The 19,733-nt window shown below is 46.0% G+C and overlaps 1 protein-coding gene across 5 annotated transcripts in view; it reads right to left on the bottom strand.

Annotated features, from left to right (window-relative positions):
* Nucleotides 1-19,733, bottom strand: part of SFI1 (SFI1 centrin binding protein) — a 103,282-nt gene that overhangs the window by 48,454 nt on the left and 35,095 nt on the right. For all 5 annotated transcript variants that reach the window (XM_055146777.1, XM_055146778.1, XM_055146780.1 and 2 more), the window contains exons 7-8: nt 15,458-15,575; nt 9,304-9,406 (exon numbers count right to left, since the gene is read on the bottom strand). In XM_055146777.1, the coding sequence (XP_055002752.1) occupies nt 9,304-9,406; nt 15,458-15,575 (221 nt within the window). The remainder of the gene's footprint in view (nt 1-9,303; nt 9,407-15,457; nt 15,576-19,733) is intronic.

Genomic DNA, 19,733 nt, shown 5'->3' with positions numbered 1-19,733 from the left:
CTTCTCTGAAAGAAAGGGGAAGGACCCAAGAGGCCCGCGTTAGGGCTAGGTCTGACCTTCCTTTCCCGCAAGCAGATGTGGCTAGAGAGAAAACGGCAGATTCCCTTCTCGAGGCTGCCACCTCTCTCCTCCCCACTGAAGTCACCTGAGGACCCCACAGTCCTCAAGATGGTCCCTCACGTATGCCGTGAGCAACCCCGGAGCAGGGCTGGGGTTGCTCTGCTGTAAGTGGCCCCTGAGCACTGCTGGGTGTGAAGGTAGCCCCCAAACCAGAATAAATGAAGTAAAATAAAACTTCCAGGGTTTTTCTTGTTTTACTGTATAAACCATTCACATGGTTCCAAAGTTTGAAATCAGTTCAGGGGGCTGCAGAGACAGGGCAGAGGACAGGATGCTTGCCTCGCATGCGGCTGAACAGGGCGGATCCCCGGCAGCCCATATGGGCTCCTGAGCTCTGCCAGGGATGTGATTCCTCAGCACAGAACCAGGAATAAGCCCTGAACACTGCTGAGTGTGGTCAAAAAGGTTCAAAGTAAGGTTCAAAGTAAGTCCAGAAAGCCCCCACCCCCTTCCTCCCTTACCCAAAGGGCAGCACACAATGAACCACAGCAGTCCCGTTTAGAGGTAGGTTCAATAAGATCACTCCTCTGCTTCCTGCCTGCCCGGGAGGAAACCCAAGCCCCTGCAGACAGTCTCCCTGCCCTGTGATCTGCCTCCTCATCACCTCATGACTAAGTCCTTCCTACTCTCTCTTCTACCCATCAGTATATCACTAAGTATATCAAGTTCATGCCTGAGATGACTCAATTTATATACATGACTGGTTTCCCCTGTAGGTAAGATGTCAGTGTACTATGGTGACAATCTTATTCACTGTATCACTGTATCACTGTCATCTTGTTGCTCATCAATTTGCTCGAGCGGGCACCGGACGAGTTGTTACTGTTTTTGGCATATCGAATACGCCACAGGGAGCTTGCCAGGCTCTGCCATGCGGGTGAGATATTCTCGGTAGCTTGCCAGGCTCTCTGAGAGAGGCGGAAGAATCGAATCCGGTTGGCCACGTGCAAGGCAGACGCCCTACTCACTGTGCTATCGCTCCAGTCCCAACAATCCTATTATTTTCTAATATGCTCTGTTATGTTCTAATATGTTATTGACAAGTAGATAACATAATTATAAAGAAAGAGTAAAGGCAAGGGCCACAGTGATAGTGCAGTGGGTAGGGCATTTGCCTTGGACACAACCTATCCAGCTTTGATCTCCGGCATTCCATATAGTCCCCTGAGCACCTCCAGGAGTAATTCCTGAATGCAGAGCCAGGAGTAACCCCTGAGCAGCAACAGGTGAGACCCAAAAAACCAAAAGAGAAAAAGGGTAATTTTAAAAAACAGAATAAAGGGGGGCCAGGAGATAACACAGTGGGTCCTTGAGTGTAGCCGACCTGGTTTCAATCCCCAATACCCCATGAGGTCCCCAAGCCATGCCAGGAGTGATCCCTGAGCACAAAGCCATAAGTAAGCCCTGAGCGCTGCTGGGGATGGCTCAGAAATAAACAAAAAGAATAAGAACACAAATACACAGGCAATATTTAGTGAGCATGACATCCATGCTGCTGGTAGTGTGGGGAGGGGGAGGGGGACCACGCAGCGCTGGGGATGGATCTTGAGCCTCTCGCATACAAAGCTCGTGCTCAGTCCAGCCCACCCGGCTCTCTCTGACTCACCTCACAATTTACAATACAATGAGGGTAGATAATAATCTACCTACAGATAAGAAATCCACAGTGCAATGAGGTCAAATAACTCACACACCTAGTAGGCAATAGAGGCAGGATTTTTCTTTCTTTTTTTTTTTTTTTAATTTTATTGAATCAGCATGAGATAGTTACAAGCTTTCATGTGTGGGTTACAATCTCACAATGATCAAACACCCATCCCTCTACCAGTGCACATGCCCCACCACCAATATCCCCGGTATACCCCCCTCTTTCCCACCCTCCCCCTGCCTCCATGGCAGACAATATTCCCCAGACTCTCTCTCTACTTTTGGACATTATGGCTTGCAACACAGACACTGAGAGGTCATCATGTTTGGTCCATTATCTACTTTTGGCACACATCTCCCCTCCCACCTGGTTCCTCCAGCCATCATTTTCTTAGTGATTCCTTCTCTATTCCATCTGCCTTCTCCCCTCCGCTCATGAAGCAGTCTTTCAGCTCTGGGGCAATCCCCCTGGCCCTTGTATCTACTGTCCTTGGGTGTCAGAAGAGAGGCAGGATTTCTAACTGGACATTCTGATTAAGAAAACTATGATTGGGGCTGGAGTGACAGCACAGCGGGTAGGGAGTTTACCTTGCATGCAGCTGACCCGGGTTTGATTCCCAGCATCCCATATGGTCCCCTGAGCACCGCCAGGGGTAATTCCTGAGTGCAGAGCCAGAAATGACCCCTGTGCATTGCTGGGTGTGACCCAAAAAGAAAAAAAAACTATGATCTTTCTTATCTGCATCATAAAACCGTAGTTGAAACAGTATGTCATTGATGCAGAAATAGACAATTAGGGCTGGAGAAATGGTACAGTGGGTAGGGCGCTTCCCTGAACGTGGCAGACCTAAATTCATTTCTGACATTCCATGTGGTCCCCCAAACACTGCCAGGAGTAATTCTTGAGTTCAGAGCCAGGAGTTATCCCTGAGCATCTCTGGGTGTGGGGAAGGAAGGAAGGAAGGAAGGAAGGAAGGAAGGAAGGAAGGAAGGAAGGAAGGAAGGAAGGAAGGAAGGAAGGAAGGAAGGAAGGAAGGAAGGAAGGAAGGAGGGAGGGAGGGAAGGAGGGAAGGAGGGAAGGAAGGGGGAGGAGGTAGGGAGGGGGGAGGGAGGAAGGAGGAGGAGGTAGGGAGGAGGGGGGAGGGAGGAAGGGGAAGGGGAAAGGAAGGGGAGAAGGAAGGAGGAGGAGGGGGGAGGGGGAAGGAAGGAGGGAAGGAGGGGGAGAGGGAGGGAGAGAAGGGAAGGAGGAAATAAGGAAAGGAGGGAGGGAGGGAGGAAGGGACAAATGGACCTGAGAGAGAGCATTGCTGGGTGTGCAACAGACTGGAAAAAGTTATCAGTAAACTACACAACAGCCAAAACTCAAGCCAGGGGGGTGGGAGGGAAGCTGAGGACATGAGTGGACGAAAGTCAACATTAGTGGTGGGATTGGTATTGGGACATGACAACTGAAATCCAACTATTAATAACTATGTCAATAATAGTATCACTGTACCACTCTCACTGTCATCCCGTTGCTCATTGATTTGCTAGAGCGGGCACCAGTAACATCTCCATTGTGAGACTTGTTACTGTTTTTGGCATATCGAATACACCACAGGTAGGTTTGTTGTTATTGTTTTTGACATATTGAATACGCCACGGGTAGCTTGTCAGGCTCTGCCATGCAGGCAAGATAACTCTCGGTAGCTTGCCAGGCTCTCTGAGAGGGATGGAGGAATTGAACCCGGGTTTGGTCGCATGCAAGGCAAATGCCTACCCACTGTGCTATCACTCTAGTCAATAATGGTACCTAAATATACACACACACACACACACACACACACACACACACACACACATATATACAGGTTTGTTTTTTTGGGGGTGGGGGGACTTTTTGGGTTATACCCAGTGCTACTCAGGGGTTACTCCTGGCTCTGCACTCAAGAATTACTCCTGGAAGTACTTGGGGACCATATGGGATGCCAGAGATTGAAGCCAGGTCGAGGCAAATGCCCTACCTGCCGTACTGTTGCTGTGGCCCTAATATCTATCTATCTATCTATCTATCTATCTATCTATCTATTTTAGTTTTTAAAACTTGAAGTTTTTATTTTTTTTAATTTTTTTTTTTATTAATGAGTCACCGTGAGAGTGCAGTTACAGAGTTTCGTGCCTGTTACAGTCATACAATACTCGAGTACCCATCCCTCCACCAGTGCCCATTCTCCTCCATTGATGGCCCCAGGGTCCCTCCCCCCCATGCTATCCGCCCCCCCCCCCCCCGCAGCCTCCCCATTTTTAATTTAATGCAAAAAAATAATTTGAGATCTAGAGAGACCTATAGTGGGTAAGGTACTTGCTTGCCTCATACGTGGCTGACCTGGGTTCAATCCCCAGATCCCCACAAACTCTACAAGAAGTAATCCCTGAGTGCAAAGCGAGGCAGGAGTAAGCCTCAAGTATTAAGGAATGTGGCCCCCAAATTTAAAAAAATACAAAATAAAAAGAATTATTAATGAACAAAACTCATGAAAAAAGATTAATAACCAGAATTTACAACAATGTCTACAAGTATCAGTAAAAAAAGACCACCACCAACAAAACCCCAAAACAATAATTAGCAAAACAAAAAAAATATAAGCAAGTTCAAAAAAGAGAAACACAATGACAAATAAGTGCATAAAAAAGTGCTGGGCCTCATTAAGGATCAGTGAAATATAAATTAAAGCAACAATTTCCACTGCACATGTCCCAGAGTGGGGAACATGACCAAGTCTGGCGCTGAGAAGCGCTGAGGAGGCTGCAGAGGATGAAAACTAAAATACCAGCAGGGCCCTGGCAAAGCCTGGAGAGCAGCGGCCACACTTCACAACGGGGTGACCAGCCACGGACTCAACAACTATTTCTCGGAACCAGAGTAGAGAAACTCTCAGGTACTTGCACAAGCATATGGTTAAGAACACTGCAGCGCGGGGCTGGAGCAATAGCACAGCAGGTAGGGCGTTTGCCTTGCACGCAGCCGACCTGGGTTCAATTCCCAGCATCCCATATGGTCCCCTGCGCACCTCCAGGAGTAATTCCTGAGTGCAGAGCCAGGAGTAACCCCTGTGCATCACCAGGTGTGACCCCCCCCCCCCCAAAACAAAAACACTGCAGCAGGGGCTGAAGCAAAAGTTCAGCAGGTAGGGATTTTGCCTTTCATGCGGCTGACCTGGGTTCAATTCCATGTGTTCCCAGAGCACTGCCAGGAGTAATTCCTGAGGGCAGAGCCAGGAGTAATCCCTATGCATGGCCGGGTATGACCCAAAAAGCAAACAAACAAACAAACAAAAACATTGCAGCAGTACTTCTAACTAAAAGGGCGGGGTGGGGAGTGCTGGAGTGGGCAGGGTGCTTGCCTTGCACAAAGCTGACCCGGGTTCAATCCCTGGAATCCCATTATGGTTGTCAGAGCCCCTCCAAGAGTGATCCCTGAGTTCTGAGACAGGAGTAAGCCCTGTGCACCACTGGGTATGCTCCCCCAGTCTCCGACACACACACATACACACACACAAACACAATACCAGTAATCAGTGGTGTGAGAGCACAACTCAAACGTGAAACCCCTCCGAGCACTACAACCAAAATATGTGTGAGCATCACAGAAGAAGGTCTGCAACCTCTGGTCAAGACAAGAGGAGAGGGACGGGGATTAAACAAAAATAAAGCCTGAACCAGGCTCCCAGTCTGAAACAATTAAACTTACTTTTTTGGGGGGGCTGGGGGGCTGGGGGACGGGGGGGACACACATGACAATGCTCAGGCGTTAATCCTGGCGATGTTCAGAGGACTGTGTGCTAGGGATCATGCCCAGGTCAGCTGGCCAGGAATAATTCCTTTTTTTTTTTTTTTTTTTTTTTGCTTTTTGGGTCACACTGGGCTATGCTCAGGGGTTACTCCTGGCTCTGCACTCAGGAATTAGCCCTGGCGGTGCTCAGGGGACCATATGGGATGCTGGGATGCTGGGAATCGAACCCAGGTTGGCCGCATGCAAGGCAAACGCCCTACCCGCTGTGGCCAGGAATAATTCCTGAGTGCAGAGCCAGGAATAACCTGGCTGGATGCAGTGCCTTACCCACTGCACTATCTCTCCAGGCCCGGAATCTCCCACTTTTCGGTAATAATAGCACGGACTGAAGACAGCTCAACTGGCCAGGGTGCATACTTGGCATACAGAAGACCCAGTTCATTTCCCAGCACTGCATGGTCCCCGAACACTGCCAAGAGCAACTCCCCAGCAAACTGCCAGAGTAGACTCAAAGCACCACTGGGTGTAGCACAAAACTCCCCAAATTTAAAACAGTATTAAAGGGGCTGGAGTGACAGCACAGCGGGTAGGACGTTTGCCTTGCACGCGGCCGACCTGAGTTCGAATCCCAGCATCCCATATGGTCCCTTGAGCACCGCCAGGGATAATTCCTGAGTGCATGAGCCAGGAATGACTCCTGTGCATTGCCAGGTGTGACCCAAAAAGCAAAAAAAAAAAAAAAAAAGTATTAAAAAATAAATAAAAACAAAAATAAAAAGCTGGAGCCATAGTATGGTTGCACATGGCCAACCTGGGTTCTATCCCTGGCACAGCATATGGTCCCCTGAGCCTACCAGGAGTGATCCATTAGCGCAGAGCTGGGAGTGACCCCTGAGCACTGACAGATGTGCCCCCACCCCAAAAAATAAACCTAAAACAACAAAAATATATATAGGGTCAAAATTAGTACGAAAATTGAGATAATGTATTTAATGCACTTAGTTTAACACTACATACAAGACTACAATAACACTGCTACTCTTCTTATTACTATTATTATTTTGTTTGGGGGGTCATATCTGGTGGTCCTCAGAGCTTACTCCTGGCTCTCTGCTCAGGGATCACTCTTGGCAGTGTTCAGGGGGACTAGATATGTGCCAGGGATCAAACCCAGGTTAGCTGCATGCAAAGCAAGCACCTAAACCCTCCATACTACCTCTCGGTTCCTTATTACTACCATTATCACTGGCAAAAAAATACTATGTCTTGGGTCAGGGAGTTGATTTAGAGGGCTGAAGTGCACATTTTGCAAGTGGAATCCTGGGTTCCATCTCTGGTATTATATATATGGTCCCGAGAGGACTGTCAGGAGCATCCCCTGAGCACTTTTCCAGGAGTAGCATACAGCACTGCCAGGTGTGGCATCCAAACCAAACCAAGGGGCTGGAGACACAGTTCAATGAGCTTCAACGAGACAAGCCGAGCACAGTGCAGGGCTTGCACGCAGGAAGCTTAGGTTCAATCCTGGCACTGCCTGACCCTTGAGTGCCACAAAGAACCACTGAGCGAGGAGTAGCCCCTGAGCACCATTAGGAATGTCCTCAAACCAAAACAATTAAAGAAACAAAAACAAATTTTAACAAACAAAAAAATCTCCTTTTTTAGGCTATTGATTCTGAGACCTTATGAGTTCAGACGTCAGCAAATTTTATTTTGGTACCAAGGCTCCAACTCAGGGCTTTATACACGCAAAGCACATTACAACTCTCAGACCTACAATCCCTACCCTACCATTTTTTTTTTTAATTAAAGGGCCAGATAATATATTTTTCTTTTTCTTCCCCCCCTCTGCCATCCCTCCCCATACCCTGATAAATAAATATTTTAGGGTCACAGCTATACCACAGTTGATCACTCCAGCAATATTTTATTTATTTTTAGGTTTGGGGCTGTACCTGGCAGTGCTCAAGGATTACTCCCAGCAGGGCCCTGGGAACCATATGTGATGCCGAGGATTAAACCCAGGTCAGTTCCATGCAAGGCAAGTGCCACTGGCTCTCTGGCCCGCCATCAATATTTTAGGCCTTGTAAACCAATTTTCTGTTAAAACTATTCAACCGGGCCCTCTCGACTGCAGTCAAATGCTTTAGCCCTGAGCTACATACATCCTTATGCCCCTATAATCTGAAAGTAACCTTAGAAAATACATAAATTAATAAGGGTAACTGGAGCCCCCAAACAAAATCCCCCCCAAAAAAAATTCTTTACTAGCAAACAACTAAGAGCAAGGTCTGTGTGTTTCTGACCACCGACCTACAAATGTATTTGCATGCAATCTGAATACAGTTTTTACTTGCAAGATTGATACAAAATGCCACCCAGATAAAAACACATTATTTTCTGTGGTTGGAGGTCATGTGGGGGAAAGATGATGCAGGCCGAATATAGACTAGAGACTGAACACAATGGCCACTCAACACCTTTATTGCAAACCACAACACCTAATCAGAGAGAGAGAACAAAAGGAAATACCCTGCCACAGTGGCAGTGTGGGGTGGGGGGAGACGGGACGGGGGAGGGGGGTAGAGATGTTGGGTTTACTGGTGGTGGAGAATGGGCACTATTGAAGGGATGGGTTATCAAACTTTGTAAGGGAGAAACATGAGCACAAAAATGTATAAATCTGTAACTGTACCCTCACGTTGACTCACTAATTAAAAATAATCTATTAATTAAAAAAATAAATAAATAAAACTGAATAATTTAAAAAAATAAAAACACATTATTTCCATGGTAACGGGTCTTTTTTTTTTTTTTGCCTCTTCCCTGTTCTGTTGTCTAGAACTGACCTGTCAGCCCTCTGAGTCTCCAATACATAAGAAAGAATGACAGAAATTTAGTCTGTCAAAGGTGACAAAGAAAGCTGTACTACAGCCTAGTTTTGTAGCAAAACTTAGGCCTTTATAACTAACCAAAAGCTAAGTCTACCTTAAAAAAACTTCTTCTTCTTTTTTTTTTGTCTTTCTGGCCACACCCAGTGATGCTCAGGGGTTATTTCTGACTCTGACTCAGGAACAACTCCTGGTCGTGCTCCATATGGGATGCCAGGGATCAAATGCCTTCCCCACTATATTATTGCTCTGGCCCCTTAACAAACCTCCTATGACCGGACTGGAGAGACAGTACAGCCGGTAGGGAAAATGCTTTACACATGGCCAACCCAGAGTCGACCCCAAGCACAGCCAGGGGACAGATCCCTGAGTACAGAGTCGGGAGCAGTGCTTAGTATAGCTGGAGACAGCCCAAAGTAACACAAACAAAACAAAACCCTCTACAATAAAAGTAAGGTGTTCTTTTCCCACTTTCCCCCTAACCTATTAACGGAAAACGGTAGTGAGACTCAAAGAATATAGTACTTGTATGTATGTGTCTGCAATGAGCAAACCAAGGACTTCGTACATGTAAAGCGAGCACTCTACCACTGAGTTCCATCCCCAACCTATTTCTGTAAATAGAGTCCGTCACTAATTCCTAAGTCCCCTTCCAGGTCCACCATAGCAGAACCCCCATACGTTCTGAGCAGCAGCCTCTGCCTAGTGAAGAGTCTGCCCCCCGACCCCTTCCTCGGCTCCCTGTGCTACAGGGAAGGTCCATCATCCTGATGGCCAGTCTTCTGCCTGCGAATCTGGCTCTTCCCTCCCAGGTATGAGCGAGGCTTGACAAGACAGACCGAGGACAGCTGACCCCGAGTCTGTGGGACTCACCTGCAGCTGGACGCACAGGGCTCTGTGCTTCACCGCTGAGGCCTGAAGGGCTTGGTCCACTCGGACCCGTCCCAGCTGCTGCCTCCACTCCTTCCACCAGACCCTGTCAAGGAACAAATCCATGGCGGAACTGGTTAGAGGGGGTCACCCAGCAAACAGAAGGGCTGTCAGGGCTGGGCCTTGAGCTCCCACCGGCTCCAATCCCTCCCTCCCGTGCCGGCATCTCTCCCTGAGCAAATTATTTTTCCCCCAATAAACTCTTCTTAAAGTAACTGCTGAAAAAAATATCTACAAATAGTCTGAAAGCCGACAACTATGGGTTGCAAACTGATGGTTTTGGTTTTCAGATCTAGCCTAACTAATAGGCATACTCTTTGGCCTACACCACTTTAGTTGTTTGATTTTTGTCTGGGGGCCACAACTGGCAGTGCTTGGCATTTATTCCTGGTTTTGTGCGCAGAAACCACTTCCGGCCGGCTCAGGGGATCATATGGGGTACCAGGGATCGAACCTGGGTCAATCTAAGGAAAGTGCCCTACTTGCTGCAATAAAGCTCCAGCCCCAGGTGGGGTTTTTTTTTTTTTTTCAAGGAACAAATCCATGGCAGAACCTTGAAACCAGGTGGGTTTTTTTTTTTTTTCAGAATTAAAATTTAATATGTTGATTTGACAAAATATTACAAGCCATGTGAATATTAGGGATATCTGAAAACTCATTTAAATACACTGATTTTACCAAATAACAGGACCAAGTCAGGAAAAAAAAATCAAACCTTTTTTATCTCTTTTCTTCCTTTTATCCTAAGTGATTCCCTTTTACTCTCAATTTTTTCTTGTGACATTAAAATGGCATTGATGATGTGCTGCTTCATAAGAAAAGTAAGATTTATTCATGCCAGGAAATGTGACAAATGTGCCTTGGGAGGGGCTGGAGTGATAGTACAGCGGGTAGGGCGTTTGCCTTGCACGCAGCCGACCTGGGTTCGAACCCCAGCATCCCATATGGTCCCCTGAGCACCGCCAGGAGTAATTCCTGAGTGCAGAGCCAGGAGTAACCCCTGTGCATCGCCGGGTGTGACCCAAAAAGAAAAAAAAAAAATGTGCCTTGGGAAAAGGAGCAAGACCCAAGAGGAATTTGGGCCTGCTATCGCAAATGGACATTAATTAAGGTATCAGTGCTTAATGAGAAACACAGCAGAGGTCCTGTTTTTCCCTATTCCAAACACATCAGTGTTATTTCCAAATTACAGACATACTTGGAAGGAACAAAGATATGGAGCCAGGGGCTGGAGTGATAGTACAGCGGGTAAGGTGTTTGCCTTGCATGCGGCCGACCTGGGTTCGAACCCCAGCATCCCATATGGTCCCCTGAGCACTGCCAGGAGTAATTCCTGAGTGCAGAGCCAGGAGTAACCCCTGAGCATCTGAGCATCGCCAGGTGTGACCCAAAAGGAAAAAAAAAAAAGATATGGAGCCAGGGCCAGGAGTCCACTCTAGACTCTGTATCTCACAACAAAATTCCAGCCACACTCTGAGGAGACAATCCCTTGAGCCACAGAGGGAGCTGGAGGAGTGATAGGAGGAGTGATAAGCTCGGGAAAATGAGCATCCACTCCCCAAACTAAATATTACAACATGCTGAGTTGGAGAAAGCAAAGCATCATTGGGCAAGAAAATGCCATACTCAGCATCTAATACTTGTGCAATTTTTTTATTACCTCACTAATTCTAAATACAGGATTTCTAGAACTTCAATTAAAAAGTGCTATCAGAAATGTATAGACATGGAGAGTATCATGCTAAGTGAAATGAGTCAGAAAGAGAGGGACAGACATAGAGGGACTGCGCTCATTTGTGGAGTATAAAATAATATCACATGAGGCTGACATCCAAGGACAGTAGATACAAGGGCCAGGAGGATTGCCGCAGAGCTGGAAGCCTGCTTCATGAGCGGAGGGGAGAAGGCAGATGGAATGGAGAAGGGATCACTAAGAAAATGATAGCTGGAGGAATCAGTCGGGATGGGAGATGTGTGCCAAAAGTAAATAACGGATCAAACATGATGACCTCTCAGTGTCTGTGTTGCAAGCCATAATGCCCAAAAGTAGAGAGAGAGTATGGGGAATATTGTCTGCCATGGAGGCAGGGGGAGGGTGGAAAAGGGGGGTATACTGGGGATACTGGTAGTGGGGCATGTGTACCGGTGGAGGGATGGGTGTTTGATCATTGTGAGATTGTAACCCAAACATGAAAGCTTGTGATTATCTCACGGTGATTCAATAAAATTTAAATATATATATACATATATATATATCTACTTGAAGTCTACAAATAAACAAAAAATAAGCACCAATGAGATGCTACTTCATATCCATTAGAATGATCAGAATCTGGATCAGTAACAGCACCACATTCAAGTGAGGTATTCATATGTGTTGCTAATACAAGTGACTGGATCCTGCTATATTTTACTTTTGTGCACAAAATGACAGTAGATTATTCAATAAATAGTCTTAATTAAAAAAGTGCTATTGGGAGGATGGGGGAGTGGTAGGAGGGATACTGGGAATATTGGTGGTGGAGTATGGTGGAGAGATGGGTACTCGATCATTGTGTTGACTGAAATATAATCACGAAAGTTTGTAAGTCTGTAACTATATTGTACAGTGATTCCAAAAAAAGTGCTATTTAAAATCTAGATTCTATCTTTTCTTTCAATAGTTTAGAAACACACGAGAAATACAAGGCATATGAAGTATGCAAGATATATGAAGTAATGTTTATCCAACTGTGCTTCATTAATTCTATTTTTAGTTAAAATATTTCAACAGTGGGTCAGAAAGATAGTACAGTGAGTAAGCCTCTTGTCTTGCAAATAGTCAATCCCCTGTTCAATCTCTGGCACTGCCAGAACCGTTGATACCAGAGCCTGGAGTAAGCCCTGAGCAATGTTGGATGTGACCCCAAAACAAAAACAAAAACGAAAAATTGTATTATAACAGTAAGATAAGTGAAATGTACAGGACTTATGCTGTCATAAAAATGCAAATGACTTAGAATACTGCTGCTTCTCCAGTATATGACAAATTGTATTACAAGTATATGACTGACTTTCCACCTATGTAAGTTGTTTCAATGACAAAGCAGGGATGAAGTACTGCAGGGACACATCTTCACAGAGCAAGTCAAAATGAACAATCTTGTTATTCACAGTATTGCATATAGCCTTTGCAGGATTTACTTGTTGTCCAGCAAGAAGTTGTAGGAGCTTCATAATATTTATGTGCATTTCAGCCATTTGTTCTGGATTTCTATCTTGAGAAGCTACACCACTTTAAATATATATAATAAGTACATTACATATGTACATACATAATACATAAAGAGATAGTACAGCAGGTCGTGTACTCACTTTGCATGAGGCTGAACCAGGTTTGCAGGCATATATGATCCTCCAAGCCTCCACTGCCCCCACACACATATTATTGCTGATACTTAAAAATCAGATTTAATAGGAAAATCTACCCCAAAAAGGAGATTTTAGGCTTCCGGTCAGTTGGTCAGTTGTTTGTTTGGGGGTCCACACCTAACAGTGCCCAGGGGGGATAGACTCCGGGCATTGGTGCTTGGTTCCTGGAGATCACGTGTGCTGGGAATTGAATGTCAGGTAAGCATGTGCTCCAGCCCTCTGCACCATCTCCCCAAACCCAGATTTCCAGTCTTGCGGGCTGCCTTCTCATGCTACTTTCTGGCCATGGTTTCATTCCAATCTTGGTTTCTTTTCTGCTTGCTTTCTACTTTGCTATCGAAAAGCAATGTGAGGAAATGGGAATCTGTTACCTATCGTACAGAAATATTCAGAATGTCTGTTCACTAACCACAATTTATCTTCTTAACCTACACTATACTAACTGCTTCACTCACTTCAAAAATCTCTTACATTACTTCTTTTTTTTAAGCACTTAGGGAATTTTAGGTTCTGTGCATGCAGTTCCAGCACCCAAAACAGTAATAGGCACATTTTGTTCTTGTTTTGGGGTGACACCAGAGTTGCTCATGATTCTGGATCTTCCTCAAAGTGCTCAGGGGAACATACGTGGTGCTAGGAATTAAATTGGTCTTGGTCAGGTACAAGCCAAGTGCTTTATCTCTCTAGTACTACCAGGAACATTTTAAGCCCTTAATAAACACTGTGTAAATAAAATTATGTAAAAATATTCTCACAGGGGCTGTAGCGGTAGCACAGCAGGTAGGGCTTTTGCCTTACACGGGGCCGCCTTGGATTCAATTCCCAGCAGCCCATGTGGTCCCCCAAGCACCGCCAGGAGTAATTCCTGAGTGCACGAGCCAGGAATAACCCCTGTGCATTGCCAGGTGTGACCCAAAAAGCAAAAAAAAAAAAAAAAATTCTCATAGACTCTAAAAGAACTGCATTCTAACTAAGCATTTAAAATGTTTGCAGAATAAATTTTAGAAAACTCAAAAAATGCTTCTATTTTTAAGTGACCTTTTTTATTTTTTTGACTTCCCAAGCTGTATTCAGAAAACCCGGGGCATACTCCCAGTGGAACTCAGCCAAGTCTTCCAGATGGTTCAGTGCTAGGTAGGACTCAAGAATATAGAGCTGCCTGGGTCGTGCAGTCCTGGGGATCACCAAGGGCCATCTGGCAGAGCTTGGAAGCCTCCAAGGCTACGGGGTGGCCATGCAATGCCAGAGATTGGACCCAGGTCAGCTGCATGCTTCCTACCCGCTGTACTATGTCTCTAACCCTGAAATCAAGGTGTTCTTTTTGTTTGCTTTGTGTTTTGGTTTGGTTATCTTTTTGGCCATCTCTGGCAGTGCTCAGGGGTTACTCCTGACTCTGTGCTCAGGGATCACTTCTGGCAGTGCTTGAGGGACCATAGGGGACACTGGGGATCAAACTTGGTCGGCTGAGTGCAAGACAACCATCACACATACTGGACTATCACTCCAGCCCCATGTGTGTTTCGTTTTTTTGCGGGGCTACCCCCAGCTGTACTGAGGGCTAAATTCTGGCTTTGGACTCAGGGATCACTCACACAGGTTTTGTTTTGTTTTGTTTTGTTTAAGCTATTGGGGCATCCCAGCCTGTGTTTCAGACTTAATCCTGGCTGTGCACTCATGGATCACCCTGGAGGGGCCCCAGGGACAATATGCAGCGTAAGGGATCAAACCCAGATCTCTCCAACCCCACAATTACGCTTTTAATATGGGTCCAGTCAAGAGTCTAGAGGACCACCCAAAAAACAAAACAAAAGAACAACCAAAAAATGAACACTGGGAACAGTTTCATTATAAAGCTGCTCTGGCTTTCAAGGTGGATTAAATCTTCCACTTGGGGACAACTGTGATGAGATGCAAGGCAACAGTTTGGAGTATGAGCTTCGGCACTAGAAAGATGAACATGTCGGCCAGTGCGATAGTGCAGGGGGCAGAGCACTTGCCTTGTATGTGACAGATCTGAGTTCGATCTCCAGCACCCTATATGATTCCTGAGCACTGCTAGGCCGGATCCCTGAGTGAAGAACCGGGAGTAAGTCCTCAGCACTGCCAGGTGTGGCCCCAAAACAACAGCAAAAAATATATATATGGATATGTGAGCCTTGGTCTTGCTAATTACAAATTTATATGAGCTCAAAGAAACTGATTAACTATTCTAAGTCTTCCTATATAACTTAATCCATGTAACAGTAATCATCTTATAATTTATGGTGAGAATGAAAGTTTACATGAAAAAGACTAATACACCCAAATCTAACAAGGTTTAGAATATAGTAAGCATTATATTTGTGTTGATGATGAGGGAGAAAACCTGATCTTATTATAGTTGAACAAATGATCAGTATTTATTAATCAGGAATCAATTATTTATTTATTTATTTATTTATTTATTTATTGTGGCCACACCCAGCAGTGTTCAAGACTCATTCCTGGCTCTGCCTTGGGGTCACTCCTGACAGGCCTCATATGGATACCAGAGACTGAACCGGGGTCAGTCACACGGAAGGCAAGTACCCTGTCCGCTGTACTCTCTCTCCAGCCCCTGAATGTAGGTTGTAATGCTGCATCTTCACAGCACAAAGCAAGCATGAGATAAAAAATGATCATGTACAGGACAAATGAACATACTCACCACAAAATATTCTGCTGCCTAAACTCTAGGGCGGTGTTCTGCATCTCATGTTTGGTTCTACGAAAAACCACGTAGATCAACCAGGATTTCCAGGCGTGTCGCATCTTCTGTTTTGCATCTATTTGAACCAATGAGAGTTTCAAAAGGCAGTGTTAGGACAGATAGATTATTCCAGGCTGTGCTAAAAGCTCAAGGTCCTCTACTTGTCCCTCTTCAGAACATCTAAGTTCCTCTAGCCTTCAAGTGCCCCCTTCTGGAAAAATTGTGTAGTTCTACAAATTATTACGGATGCAAGTACATTTGAAACATTTTTACAAAAATGACATCTATAAACCATTTAAAAGAGTCAATGTGGGGCTGGAGCGATAGCACAGTGGGTAGGGTGTTTGCCTTGCATGCAGCCGACCCGGGTTCGATTCCCAGCATCCCATATGGTCCCCTGAGCACCGCCAGGAGTAATTCCTAAGTGCAGAGCCAGGAGTAACCCCTGTGCATCGCCGGGTGTGACCCAAAAAGCAAAATAAACAAATAAATAAAAGAGTCAATGTGCTTTATGGTCAGAATTCAAAAACCCTTATTTTTCAGGGCTATATTTTGCAATATTTACTGATAAGGACATAAGAGCAGGGGCTGGAGTGATAGCACAGCAGGTAGGGTGTTTGTCTTGCACACAGCTGACCTGGGTTTGATTCCCAGCATCCCATATAGTCCCCCAAGCACCACCAGGAGTAACCCCTCTACATCACCAAGTGTGACCCAAAAAGCAAAACATAAATGAATTTTTTTTTAAAAAAAAGGAACACAAGAGCAAAAAGTAAGAGAGGATAATACAGACAGAACAAGATCAACATGGCTTTGTAATTCTTAAAACTGTGTAAGAGTGCATGAAGGCTCATTATTCTAATATTTTTTTCTTGGCTTTTGGACCACAGCTGGCTGTATTCTTCTTGCTGCTTACTCCTGGCTCTGTGCTGAAGAATTACTCCTGCAGTGCTCAGAGGACCCTCTGGGGTGTTGGAAATCAAACCCAGGTCAATCGCGTGCAAGGCAAACACTCTACCTGCTGTGGTATGTTTTCGGCCCTTCATTATTCAGTCTTTAAATATTTTCAAATTAAAATATTTTTCCAGAGTTGAAGAGAGAGCTCAACAGAATAAATATAAGCTGTATATGGGGGCCGGAGTGATAGCACAGTGGGTAGGGCGTTTGCCTTGCACGCGGCCGACCCGGGTTCGATCCCCGGCATCCCATATGGTCCCCCAAGCGCCGCCAGGAGTAATTCCTGAGTGCAGAGCCAGGAGTAACCCCTGAGCATCGCTGGGTGTGACCCAAAAAGCAAAAAAATATATATATATAAGCTGTATGTGTAGGAGGACTGGGGTTCCGTCCCTGGCACTGCACGGTTCCCTGAGCACAGCCAGGAGTGACCACCCTAATACAGAGATGGGAGCATCCCCTGAGCATACTGAATGTGTCACCCACTCCAAATTTTTTTTCCAAAAATATTCACAAAGATGTGACTCAGTGGTAGGTCACATGGCTTGTAAGTTAAGCCTTTAGTCTGATCCCCATCAAAAAAAAAAAAAAGAGGAAAAGGAAGAAAAAGGAAAAGACAAAGAAATGTTCTAAAAATCGCTAAAGTAATTGTAGGGGCTGGAGAGGTAGCGCAGAGGGTATATGCTTGCCTTACATGCAGCTGACATGGGTTCAATCCCAAGTATCCCGTATGGTCCCGGGGTACTGCCAGGAGTGACTCTGAGTGCAGAGTTAGGAGTAATCCCTGGCCGTTATCAGGTGTGCCCCCTGCCAAATATTGCGAAATCTGTAGGTGCTGCAACTGTGTATTCATTCAATAATCAAGACTTCATAATTTCTTTATTACTTATATGGAGAGGCTTTTGTTTTGTTTTATTTGGGGGCCACACCTGGCTGTGCTCAGGGCTTACCTGTGGCTCTGTGCTTAGGGATCACTCCTGGAGGTGCCTGGGAAACCCTGTGGGACTTGGGGGATCAAATCTGTTAGGTACATACAAGGCAAACATCTTACCCACTATGCTGTTTTCCAGCCCCTCAATCAGTACTTTCTCCCTTAGATTCCAGGTGGGTTTCTGGGATCAAGTCACAGAGAAGCTGACACTGCCCAGAACGAAATTTGCCACAAGCTCACCAAGGAACATCACCAAATAAGCATTGAAACTTTTTTGTAGGGGGTGGGATGTAGGGGGTGGGGGGAGGCACACCCAGCAGTGCTCAGGGGTTACTGCTAGCTCTGTAATCAGAAATTACTTCTGGCAGGCTTAGGAGACCATCTGGGATGCTGGGGACTAAACCTGGGTCAAACACATGCAAGGCAAACTCCCTACCCCACATATTATCTCTCCAGTTCCCAGAACTGCAATTTGATACAAGACATGCAAGACAAACAGTCGCAGGTGCCATGAGAGAAACACAGTCACTGTATGAGCACGGAGGGAACAGAGACAGCTCCCACTAACAGTGCTTAAGTGAGTGACAGGTGCCCGATCCACTGCAAACAGAGGAAACCAAGACCAGTGAGATCACTCACTGGGCTGGAGCACATGATAAAGGGAGAAGCAAAATGAAGAAACTAAACAAATGAAAATGATAACAAATGGAATAACCAAATAAAAACAGAGCTATTTCATGGTCATGGGTAGGAACGTGCAATATTATTAAGATATCAGTTCTTCCTGGGAGGGACATCCCTGTGTGCACAGCCCAAAAACAAGGACAAAACAAAACAGAAAGAAAACACAAAGAGGGGCCGGAGCGATAGCACAGCGGGTAGGGCGTTTGCCTTGCACGCGGCCGACCCGGGTTCGATCCCCGGCATCCCATATGGTCCCCCAAGCACCGCCAGGAGTAATTCCTGAGTGCAAAACCAGGAGTAACCCCTGAGCATCACTGGGTGTGACCCAAAAAGCAAAAAAAAAAAAAAAAAAAAGGTTTCGGGGCTGGAGTGATAGCACAGTGGGTAGGGCGTTTGCCTTGCACGCGGCCGACCCGGATTCGAATCCCAGCATCCCATATGGTCCCCTGAGCACCGCCAGGGATGATTCCTGAGTGCATGAGCCAGGAGTGACCCCTGTGCATTGCTGGGTGTGACCCAAAAAGCAGGGAAAAAAAAAACACAAAGAAAAGAGTCATCAATTCATTAAAGTCATGGGGGGGGTCATTAGGTGGATGCTACTGAGTGAAAGAAGTCAACCTGAAGAGATTGCCATGGTATGACAATTGCCATGGTGTGACTCTGATTACAGGACCTTATGGAAAAGGCAACACTACAGTTTTGAGTTTTCCTTTTGGGAGCCTCACAAGTTCTCAGGACCCAACAGCCCCGCTGGTGATTCTCAGCCAATCATACGCTGATTCCAAGATACAAGAGCAAAGGCACGTTCTGGCCCTGTGGGGCTGAGGATTACCTGGGGCCGCCCCTGCAGTGTTGGGGGTCTCCAGGGCTGCACTCAGTGAAGCTCAGAGGATATGTAGAGCCAGGAATCACACCAGGGTTGGGCCGTAAGATCAGTAGCAGACAGAGGTCCACGGTGGGGCACAGATGATTGTTTTGTTGTTTTTAGGCCATACGTATTCGATATGCCAAAAATACTAACAATAATGGGCCTCATTTCCTGACCCTGAATGCGACAGGGACAAATGGAAACATTACTGGCACCCCCACTCGAGCAAATCGATGAGCAACAGGATGACAATGATACAGTCATAGGCCATACTCAGCAGTGCTTAGGGCATTCTCCTGGGTCTGGCTCAGAGGTCACTTCTGGCAGGGTTCAGGGGATCATCTGTGACAATTTGTGCAGATCGAACCCGAGTCAGCCAAGTGCAAGGCAAGCACCCTACCTGTTGTACTATCTCTCTGGCCCAGAGCACAGATGATCTTCATGGCTGTGAAAATATTGTCTGATACCCATAGTGATGGGTCCATTTTTTTGGGGGGTAGGGGAGAGAGAGGCATACCTGGTATATTCAGAATTTACTCCTGGCTCTGTGCTCAGGGATCACTCCTGGTGATACCACAGATCAAAACCTGGGTCAGCTGCATGCAAGCTGCAAGCACCCAACCCACGGTGCTATCTCTCGTGCCCCAGATGAATACATTTCATCGCAACCCATAGGACATACACCACTAAGAATCATACCAGGGTTGGGTCGTAAGATCCAAACCAGAGCTCAGCAAACCCCTATGCTGAGCTCTGGTCGACCATCATGTACCAGGGTAGGTACATCAGTGATAACA

This window comes from Sorex araneus, chromosome 9 (assembly GCF_027595985.1).
Source record: "Sorex araneus isolate mSorAra2 chromosome 9, mSorAra2.pri, whole genome shotgun sequence".
NCBI lineage: Eukaryota > Metazoa > Chordata > Mammalia > Eulipotyphla > Soricidae > Sorex > Sorex araneus.
The sequence above is the reverse complement of the archived record's forward strand: the minus strand, read 5'-3'. Positions and strand labels throughout refer to the sequence as shown.